General features: G+C 41.4%; 2 protein-coding genes across 2 annotated transcripts; one reads left to right on the forward strand and one right to left on the reverse strand.

Annotated features, from left to right (window-relative positions):
* The first annotated feature begins 5286 nt into the window (after positions 1-5286).
* LOC131333011 (uncharacterized) lies at positions 5287-7874 on the forward strand. The gene is made up of 7 exons (XM_058367311.1): positions 5287-5409; positions 5486-5552; positions 5794-5893; positions 5980-6352; positions 6417-6738; positions 6828-7197; positions 7757-7874. The coding sequence occupies exons 1-7, from the start codon at positions 5287-5289 to the stop codon at positions 7872-7874; spliced, it is 1473 nt and encodes a 490-aa protein (XP_058223294.1).
* Positions 7875-8009: 135 nt separating this feature from the next.
* On the reverse strand, positions 8010-10180 carry LOC131332527 (3-ketoacyl-CoA synthase 4-like). Its single transcript, XM_058366829.1, has one exon. The coding sequence runs from the start codon at positions 9880-9882 to the stop codon at positions 8347-8349; it is 1536 nt and encodes a 511-aa protein (XP_058222812.1). The 5' UTR covers positions 9883-10180; the 3' UTR covers positions 8010-8346.
* Positions 10181-10874: the final 694 nt, after the last annotated feature.

Below are 10874 nucleotides of genomic sequence, written 5' to 3' on the forward strand. Positions count from 1 at the left end.
ATTTTTCGAATGTCCTAGCAACTTTTCATTCGCTGCACAAAATGAGATTCAAGCCAAGTTTTCCTTAAAAAAAAGCCACTTGGGTGATACTACCAAAGACGTTAACTCCGCATCCCCATGAATGCCTCAAGGATGTGGAGATTTTTGGGTTTGTTAATCGAAAGCTTGTGATGTACCTACTTCAAAATGCTATCAGTCTTGAGAAGATTACTATCGATCCTTACCATCTATCTGACCACTCAAGGAAATTTAGGAAAAGCAAGGAGAAAGAGGAAGCACATGCTCACCAGCTTCGGGAAAAATTAGGATTCAAAATTACTGTTCTTTAATTTCGATTGACAGTCATTGCCAGGCGAAGTTGTTTTCTTAGTGTCTCCATAATGTTTCAAGGCAGCTTATTTATCTTTGTAATGTTCTTTATTTAATGTCTGTGATAGAGGTTCCTGGCAACTTAATTATCTTTGTACTTCAAATCGAAACAGTTCTGGAGTTCTTGTATCATTTGTGTGTCTCTGTTGTGGGTTTGATTACTAATGTTTATGCTTTTGTTGTTATTGTTTCATTTTGTGTGTTTCAGAAATTTGTCTGAGTAGATTTGTCACCATATTTGGATCCAACAACCAATTTTCAGGTTAGTTTCAAAATGTGTTTTTGGATCGTTTAGTAGTGTTTGCTTCAAAAGTTGGGTCCTGAAACGGTGGCTTTCGTGGGCTTCTGCCCTAGCCTTGGACCTACTTATGCCTTTGTTATTGGGATTTTGACAAAGACTTTATAGTTGGGAATTCATGTAAAGTGTGCTTCTTTTGCATCAAAAGATACTTTTCATGTGTATCTATTTGTGACTTAGGTTTTGATTTATTCTTTTTTTTTTTTTTGGTACTTCGGAATATGTTTTTTTATTTTGATTTATTCACTTGTAGGAATCATGCATTGAACTGTTTTTATGTGGCATTTGCCATTAACTTCAATTTAATTCTTATATGATGTTACACACACATGCGCTTGTATATTTTTTTGGTAATTAAAGCGCGTGTATATTGCTCCATCGATCCATGGGTGTTCGAAGTCATTTTGTTTGCGACCACAAAATATAGTCTGAACGTAGCAAACCAACATAAACTATTCAAATATAGCTGCATATGTCATAAATGATTGTTCTTTCTCATGCAATCCATCCTCTCTTTTCTGTTCTTATTTTCAACACATGCTTTTGTTGGCATCTCCAATCAAGGATGGTAAAAGTGATATGGCATGCCAAGTGGAAGAATTTGCATGCGAATAATTTCAACGAAAATGTCAAATGTTTATGTGTCATTTGACATTCCCTCTCTCACTTCAAATTTTACATGTTTTTTGGTACGGACATTTTGAATATGTCAAATTTTCATGTAAGTCTTCAAAACAAATTTTATTTTCAAGTTTGAAGTTTAAAGCCTAGAAGCAATGAAACCAACCTAAGGCCCTCACATCCAGACACGAGAAAAGGGAAAACATCACCCAGCAAACCGAAATAACGAAAAAAACCTAAGGCCTCAAATCCAGAAACACAAAAAGGAACATCACGCAACAGACCGAGACAGAACAAAACATGAAAAAATATATTAGTGAGAAAAGAAAAGAACTGATTTTTCTTTCTCATTGCCGTTAGAAAGAGGGAGAGACAGCAAAAGAGAGTATGGAGAGGTTTTTATTGGCCGGGTAGCTGAAAGAAAAATAATTTATACCCTATAGTCTCCAAGGACCTCATTGAAAACATTAGAGCTCTCCATTCTAACAAGTCCTAGAACGCACAATTGTATTATAATACAAGCATGCTCCACACTCCTCCAGAATCCAGAAAAAATAATTTCCGATATTGGATTAAGCTGAATTTTTACTGTGTCCCTTAAAAAATATTTTAAAATTTATGAATATTTTTTTGTATTTTTATAGGATTCGAGGTGGATCCCACGTGGATATAATGTAAATGTGTAGTGTACCTAGCATTTTTGAGACCTTGATATTTCCACAAACATGGCCTTCTAGTCATATGGTAAACTTGCACCTTTTCCTTGGAGTATTTTCTTTTCTTTCGTTATGTAAAGAAGGCCCACGTTTTCAGTTTTTATTACAATTTTTTTTTTAATTTCGCGGATATCCAAACTTATTTATGTGCACATGAACTAATTCTCTCCTCATCTGATCAAAGGTAAGTCATCTACGTTGCCAGAAAATTCACAAAAAATTACATTACTTTTTCGTAGTCTTACTCCAAAAATCGAATTCTTATCAATTGCGTGGAGAGCAGACTGTCAACCAACCGAACTAAACGTGGGCTATTATTTATTTCATTTACTCTTTAATTACAATCTCAATGTACCACGAATTGTTTCCTTGCCCGCCAAACTTTCTCTTAACTACTCCCTCCCTTGTCTTATTCAACCGCCCCTAGGGTTTCTCCCATAGTCTTCCCTATTTCAAGCCAAACTACTCCTACGCACGCTATATATACATAACTGTATAAACCCATATTTCCTCTCTCTCTCTCTCTCTCTCTCTCTCTCTCTCTCTCTCTCTCAAGAAAGAAAGAAAGAAAGAATTGGGCTGTTATGGAGGAGGACGAAGAGAGAGAAAGAAGGACATTTGACGACCTGTGTCCGGACCTCATCGACGCCGTCCTCCGCCGCGCGCCATTGCTATCTCGCACGAGATTGAAACCCGTCTCCAAAACATGGTGCCACATCATCACCACTCTCCGCCACTCCACGCTGCCAACGACGTCGTCAGGACTCGTAATCTTCAACAGACAAGTCCACGACAACCCAACCCTCCACCAATCGTCTCTCCTCAGAATCCAAAACTCCAAGACGCTCTCTGTCTCCTCCACCTTCTCTCCCTCCTACCCGTGGCTCCTCGACTCCTGCAACGGGTTGGTTCTTTACGCCAAGAAAAACGAAACCCACGGCTGGGTTTACTGTGTATGCTCCCCTGTTCTCAATCAACACAGAATTCTTCCGCATAGGCATAAATCAGAAATCTTGGCACGAGAAAGTCTTGCTTTCGATGGCTCCCACCGAGGGAACTTCAAGGTGGTGTGTTTCTTTTTCCAGGATATTGATTTCAAGGGTGGGAAAATTGATTGCCAGATTTTCTCATCGGCAACAGGGGATTGGAGGGAAATCGATGCCCCGTTAACAAATTCCTTTCTTCTGACCCAAATTGGGTTTCAATTGGGGGATGTTTGGGGGCAAAGTGTCTACATAAATGGGAAATTGTATTGGGTGTGGAGTCTTTGCATGTTGGTTTTCGACGAAGACCAAGAATTTTTCGAACTTGTTGAATTACCAATGAGTAGAGAAACAGGGGAGATAAAAGGGGAGGGGAAAAAATATTTCTCGTGCATGAAACTATGGGTATCAGAGGGGAAAATATACTACTGTGAATCAACCGAAGAGGGATACCGGGTGTGGAAGTATTGCGACAACGATTCCGATGATGACGATAAATGGCAAGCCAAGAGGCTAATTGTTGTGGAAAAATTGAAATTGCGGAAAATCGAAACGGTTAATTGGTTGGGAGAGAAAATTAAAGCTCCGATTCCAGAGGGTTGCATTTGGCCTTGCGCGTTCAACGAAGATTTGCAGCTGTTATTCTTCCAGGTGGGCCCAGGGATTTTATATTCGTACAGTTTTGAGACTGGAGAATTGGAAGAAGTGTGGGGATGTGGAAATACAGGGGAGGAGCAGATTTACCCCATGAGCTGTGTTTATCCATTTTTGTTCAATTCTGTGAATTTGCTGAAAAGGGTATTTGACGCTAGGTAATGAGGAATTTTGAGACTTGAGGTATGGAGAGAGATCGAAGAAAAGGGAATTGCTTTGTGTCTGTTTACATCCAAGAATTGTCATCAATTATTTGTGAATTGGAGCTTTGAGTATAGTGAAATTTTTGTTGATCACTTTGCTTCTCAATTATGGCTGTCTTTGGCAATATTGCTAGAGATAGTGGTGGATCGGCTCAGTTGTGGCGTGTTGGTAGAGTATCGGCATCTTCGTCAATTGTCATTGACGGTGTGGGCTTTACGCTTTACGGATTGCTTGTGCATCTGCTATGGAATTATACACATTTCTGAGGCTATATTTGAATCAGACTGCAAGGAGAATCAGTTGTATTGATGATTCGAAACATCAATGTCCTTGGGAGATTAGTGCTTTGGTGGAGGATATAAAGGTGTGACCGGCTTCAAGAAATGGAAGTTTGAATGGTGCTGCTGGGCGAAGAACAAAGAAGTGCACTGGCTTGCTTCGAGTAGTCTTAATAGGAGAATGTTTTTTCAACTGGGTTGTATTCCGCCCGAGTTAGATGCCCTTCTTGCTAGCGATTTTGTCGTCTTAGGGCTGTTTCTTTGTCTTTGATCAGGTCAATAAAAATAAATAAATAAAAGGGTGCTTCTGTTGCAATTTCTTGTGCATTTTACTTTTGAAAGATCTATTCCAGCATATTTGTCGTTGCAGATCCTAAGAACTAATAAATTCGAAGAATCGGTTATCATACATTTGCCTTGAGTGATCATAGAATAAGCTTCTACCATAAATTAAATGGCAAAGATTTTTGCACTCCACTTTCTCATAAATGCACTCTAAAATGTGACATTTAGTGCCAAAATCATTTTTTTATATACGCCAGGTTCTTTTCAAGCAAATCCTTCAGGATATTTTAAAAAATTTAACTGCGGTGGGCTTGCCATAAGTTCAATTTTTGCCAGTGGGGCATAGAGATTTAGTTTTAAGCAAATTATACTTGCTTGGTCAACTAGAGAGTCCAATATGTGGCCACCAAGATTACTTGGTCATCAAGTTTACTTAGCCTACATGACCAATTGGTCAAATAGAGAGTCCAACATTTGGCCACCAAGATTACTTGGTCGTCAAGTTTACTTAGCCTACATTCCCCAAAAAAAAAAAAAAATTTTGCTAGACTGAAACACCTAAAAACAAGGAGATTTTGACGAGAGGTCTCAGGTCTCCTAATGTGTTCTGACACTAGACTAAGTCCCATGAACACTTCATTCAAGCGAGAGGTCCTGCCCGTAACCAAAGTTCCCAAGACAAATTTTTGCAAAATTTGCAAGTCGATGTGCGTTTTGGCAAATTTTCCTCTCATCTGTCATACTTGAACACCAGACACACAGAGAAAGATTAAAGCAAACTTTCTACAGAGGAACCCAACAAACACTTGATCCATGAGTCATGATGACTACCAACATTTTATGTAGAATTAAGAAGCAGCCTGCTAACCATCGAAAGAATGCGCAAATCTACTCTATTAAGCCATCACGCACTCGTCGCCACAAGGATTGACCACCCGATCTCCTATTTGGGACGGTTGGGCGGTAACCAACAGGAAGAGGAAAAAGCTAGTGATAGTGAAGTAAAAGGCCATAGAGCAGTCCAGTACAAATAAACAGCTAAGTAATATCTTGAACATAAGTTCTGCATATATGTAGATACGCAATCCAAAGCTGCTAAATATTAGGATAAAGGCTACGAAAAGATCTTACAAGAGTGAAACCAGTACTCATTAGTTTGATCAAGTTATAAAATACTCACAGTTGGGGATAGAATTGAAGTAATCCCGTATGGAACTTGGGTCTAAGCTACCGCAAACGCAGCAATATTGGCAATTGGGGAAGCTCACGCGCCCGCGCATGCAAAAGGATGCAATGCTTTGATCACTCGGCTAGCAAACTAAGAATCAAAGGCTACCAAAAATGAGGGTGCTTTAAGAGGTGATTCTGGTGGTCTGGCTCTCCAGACGATGCAAAAATTCATTGGGTTAATGGGGATGATCTCTGTAAGGCCAAGTGCCAAGGAGGACTGGGCTTTCGAGATTTTAGAAGTTTTAATCTTGCCCTGTTGACAAAGCAGGGGTGGCGTCTCATTAACAACCCAAATGCCTACTGGCTCGTTTTCTGAAGGCTCTTTACTTTCCTAACAACAGTTTTCTCGACGCGTCTAAAGGCATTAGGTGGCAAATCCATAATGGGGTCTCTGTGGACTTCTGGGCTGACAAGTGGGTGCCTTCCTCCCCTTCTTTCTGCATTCAATCCCCCAACCCTCCTTGGGTTTCTACAAACAAGGTAGCTGATTTCATCAATCCCCTCTCTGGTGAATGGAGAGTTGCCAAGCTCAGACAAGTGTTAACAGAAAATGAGGTGCAAGATGTCATCAGTATTCCTATTTCTAAGTTAGCGGGCGCAGACTCTACAATTTGGGCTCTACATGATATTGGTAATTACTCGGTTAAAAGGGAATACCACAAGGCTTGGAATGATTACATTGCCTCTAGACCTGATCGGCCCTCTTCTTCCACTGTTCCTGGCCCATTCTTTTGGAACCTCAACATTCCCCCTAAATTGAAGCATTTTCTGGTGGCAGGCATATCGCAATAGGCTGGCTTCCAAGGAGAATCTTATGCAGAGGAAGTGTGCAGTGTCTCCATTTTGTCAAAGGTGTGGGAAAGCTGTTGAATCATGCGAACACATTCTTTTTCTCTGTAAATGGGCAAAGAAAGTATGGTTCGCTAGCCCTCTTGCTGCTGGCTTCTTCCTTAATAGTATTGGATCAGTTGGGGGCTGGTCCATGAACGTTAAAGAGCAAATCGATGGGGGCATTTTGGAGTCTGATTTTCTTGCGAAGGCCATCTTCCTTGAGTGGTATATTTGGAAGGCTAGGAATGAACTGGTGTTCCAATCTGTGAGTAGCTCCCCGTATGTCACAGTGACCCGTGCTTTTGGAGCCTGCAATGAATTCGTTTCAGCTAAAGAATGTCTCTCTTCTGGCTGCCAGGGACAGCCTCCTCCTCCCTCCTTAGCTATTGCCCGCTGGACTCCCCCTACGGTGGGTCCCTTAAATTCAATTGTGATGCTTCTTGGTATTGTGGACACAGTAGAGGTTGGGGTGGTATTATTCTGAGAGACTCCCGTGGTCCTCTCATTGATGGAAGGAGATTTCAGATCTCAACTAATTCGGCTTTCCTTGCAGAGGCCTCTGTCATAAGAGAAGCATGCCTCTTCGCCAAAGCCATGGACATAAACTCTACTACTATCGAGAATGACAATGCCCAGCTCATCTCTTTGAGCGTCTCTGAGCTAGTTCCTACCTGCGAAGTTATGGCTATTATTTCTGATATTCGCTCGCTTGCTGCAGAATTGATTGGGTGTTGTTTCCCCCTCCAGTTTTGTCTTCTATTTTATGTAATGACGTGCTGTAGTTTTTTTTAATTATGAATTTTTGTTATATTTCTGGATTAATCAATCGTCTCAACAAGAGGAATCCAAAAAGTAAATAAAAAAAATTGACCGAAAGCACTAAAAAGTTCACTCAAGACAACAAAAGTTTCAAATAACTATATTGTTTGTCTCTAATGTCGTCTTGTTTGAGCTTTTTCAACTTCGGTCCATAACTTTATACTTTTCTGATTTTTCTTGTCGAGACGAATAATTAATCTAGAAAATTTTGACGAGAAGCTGAACACATGATCATTAAAAGTTAATAATACCGACTGTCATTAAGAAAAATGAATTTGAAGTTCAAATGTCATCATAAATCCAGTCTCCATTGAAGTTCACCGCAAGATGTAACCTTTCTACAGACAAGGCATGAGCTTTACAAATACTAGACCATGTGCGACCATGGAAACCCACCAAACGTTGCAATCAAATCAAAACCCCGCCTGTTTGTGCACATGTATCTGTTTTCTTTTCATTGCCTTGTAGACAATCGAGACAGGAGCTTTCGATGGATTCCAGAGACCGACTTTGCAAAAATCCACATGAACCAGCAGCTTTCGATGGATGCCAGATCGATTGTTCGGTTGACCGACTGTACTCCTGAACTTAGCCTTACCAATTGCCTTTGTCACCTCGATTAAAATCGCTCAACTCTCAATTACAAACGACTCCTTCCACTCTGGTCCTATACAGACTCTCCATGCTTATATATAGAAGTGAAAAAGGAATTACAAGTCAGTTAAAGAACGGGATACAAATAAATGTGTGATTTGCCAATGGAATTGCCAACCAAAAGGGAGCTCAGCTTTTTGCAACTTACACAATCAGAAATAAGCAATGAGAGGAAAGCATCAGAGGTCGTAGTAGTACAGTACAAGATCAGCAAATCAACAGATCAAATTGTGATCTACACACGAGTAATAGTGATTTGTGATCTCTACACCCGAAGGCAAAACTGAAACAAGAACACATTTCAATGATCAAACGAAGCTACACAGTGAAAATGAGAGTGAGACAGAGAACTAAGGAACTGAAGAGCGATACTCTGATCGACGAGTCTAACCCTTTTGGCTGAGCTACAAGACTAGCTTCACAGGATACCTATCAATGCAATCCTCCCATGGACCATTACAAGATGGCTTCACATTTCGAAGTGCTTGCCATACTGCACTATTACACTTGAAACCACTCCCAAATGCAATCTGCCAGACTCGGTGCCCTTTCCGCATCCTCCCCTTGGCCTCAATATACGCCAGTTCATACCAAATGGAACTTGACGAAGTGTTTCCAAATCGGTGAAGAGTCATCCTGGAAGCTTCCACATGTACCGGAAGGAGCTGCAAATTCTTCTCCAGCTCATCAATCACAGCCCTTCCCCCGGCGTGTATGCAGAAGTGATCAAATGCAAGCTTAAAATCCGGGATATAAGTCTTGACGCCTTTGTTAAACAACTTCTTAACCGCCAGAGTAGCAAAGAACAGAAGCTGCTCGCTAATTGGGAGCACAAGCGGACCCAATGTGGTAATGTTGGTTTTAAGAGCACCACCGGCAATTGCCATCAGGTCTTTCGATAACGAAACCCCAGTTTTTCCAGCACCATCCTGTTCTTGATAAACGCAGCGAAAGGCCTTATCATCTGCCCCCTTATGCGTCCTCACAACATGAACAAGCTTATACTTGGCTCGACTCCTATCAACAGACTTATTAGACAACAGAACTGCGGAACCCCCGACTCTAAACAAACAATTGGGTATCAACATAGACTTCTTATTCCCAAAATACCAATTCTGGGTAATGTTCTCAGTACTAACGACGACAGCATAAGTATTCCGATGAATCTGCAACAAGTCCTTCGCGAGATCGACCGCAATCACCCCTGCACTACACCCCATACCCCCCAGATTAAAACTCCTAACATGCCCCCTCAACTTATACCTATTCACAATCATAGCAGACAATGAAGGCGTCGGGTTAAACAAACTACAATTCACAACAAGAATACCAATATCCTTGGGCTTAACTTTAGTATTACAAAACAAAGCATCCAAAGCTCCAAACATGACCTTCTCGGCCTCGTCTCTGGCAGCCGCCATGGACGGCTTGGGAGGGACCAAATGCATCGCTTCGGGCACGCAAGTCTCGTCTCCAACCCCTGATCGCTCAAGAATCTTACGCTGGAACTCAAGTGAGGACTCATCAAAGTCCCCGGTGCGCCTAGAATGTTCCATGAAAGCATGAAGAGACGCTGCCCAATCATGGGGGGCGCGAAAACACGAGTAGTCCACGAGGTAAATCGGTCTAGGCCGACTCATTATATATACCGTCAGTCCAAAAACTACAACGGTGGAGAATATAATAACGCTGATCAGATTGAACTGGAGGTGGAGCCATAGAAGGCGGACATCGGTATAACTCATTTGCGAAATTTCGAGGAGCGTTACGGCGGTTATAGGTATGAAACAGAGAGTGAGTAAATGGGAGATCAAGTAGTGGTAACCTAGTTTGACGTACTTGAGGTTCACGCTCAGGAGGAAGTCTGGGAGTCTCCGGCCGTTTGGGCCATCACCGTGGGCGGTGCCGGCGTTGGCTTGAGCATTGTGGCGTCCGTCCATGGCGCTGTGTGTGGAGGTTTTGGTGAGGGAATGAGGCGAGGAGATGGGGGGAGAGAGAGAGAGTATTATAGCTGTGGGATATGGACCACTCTCTCTCTCTCTTGATGAGCGAGATTACAGCAGTCAGCAGCGGGATATACTGGGAGCTTCTAATGAGTAAACTAATCCATAAGTCAGACCTTTCTTCGCGTTCTCAATCCACAGGCTGCGCTCACCTTATCGTTTTTGTGTAATACTGTACTTAATAAATACTTAAAAATAAGAATCTTAACGAAAAAGACCTACAACGTTTCATTGTTCTCGTAAATTTTGATTTGTTTCGGACGATTTTAGAAGACATTGATATGTTCCAGGCAGCTTCCCTCAAGTTTCCCACAGGACTGCACGGGTTGCATTCTGGTCATTCTTTGTCTTAATTCGGATCCATTTCGATGATCGGAGTCGTTCATATGGTAAAACACATTGATTAGAACAACCGAGTAAAAATTCCAAGTCGATTGCTACCGATCAATACCAAAACACAGAAGATTTATTATGGAAAAAATGAATTCGGCAAACTGGATCGTAAACCCATTTTATAACAGATAAATGTTCTTCATTCATATGTCAATGGTATACGATCAACTTGTTTTTTTTTCATGGTTATTCTAATCAACATGTTCTACCACATGAACAAATTTGATCATCAAAGTGGGTCCAAAATGAAGCCGAACATGGCCAGACTACACCCCGTGCAGTTCGATTGGTAACCTGCGGCAAGCCACCTCCCATAGGTTACTGCTCTCACAATTCTCATTCTACACTCATTTGCTTAACTTTTACTTTCCCAAATTTCGACATCTTAGAGATGTTTTTAAAAGGCATTTTTACGTTTGCTCTCCTACTTTCGCACGTGCATCTCCTACTCTCTCCTACTTTATTTTTGCTCGCGCTTACGCACACGCATCTCCTGGTTTTGCTCGCGCTTATGCACCGACATCTCTTACTTTTGC

Source organism: Rhododendron vialii, chromosome 7a, assembly GCF_030253575.1.
Source record: "Rhododendron vialii isolate Sample 1 chromosome 7a, ASM3025357v1".
Lineage (NCBI taxonomy): Eukaryota > Viridiplantae > Streptophyta > Magnoliopsida > Ericales > Ericaceae > Rhododendron > Rhododendron vialii.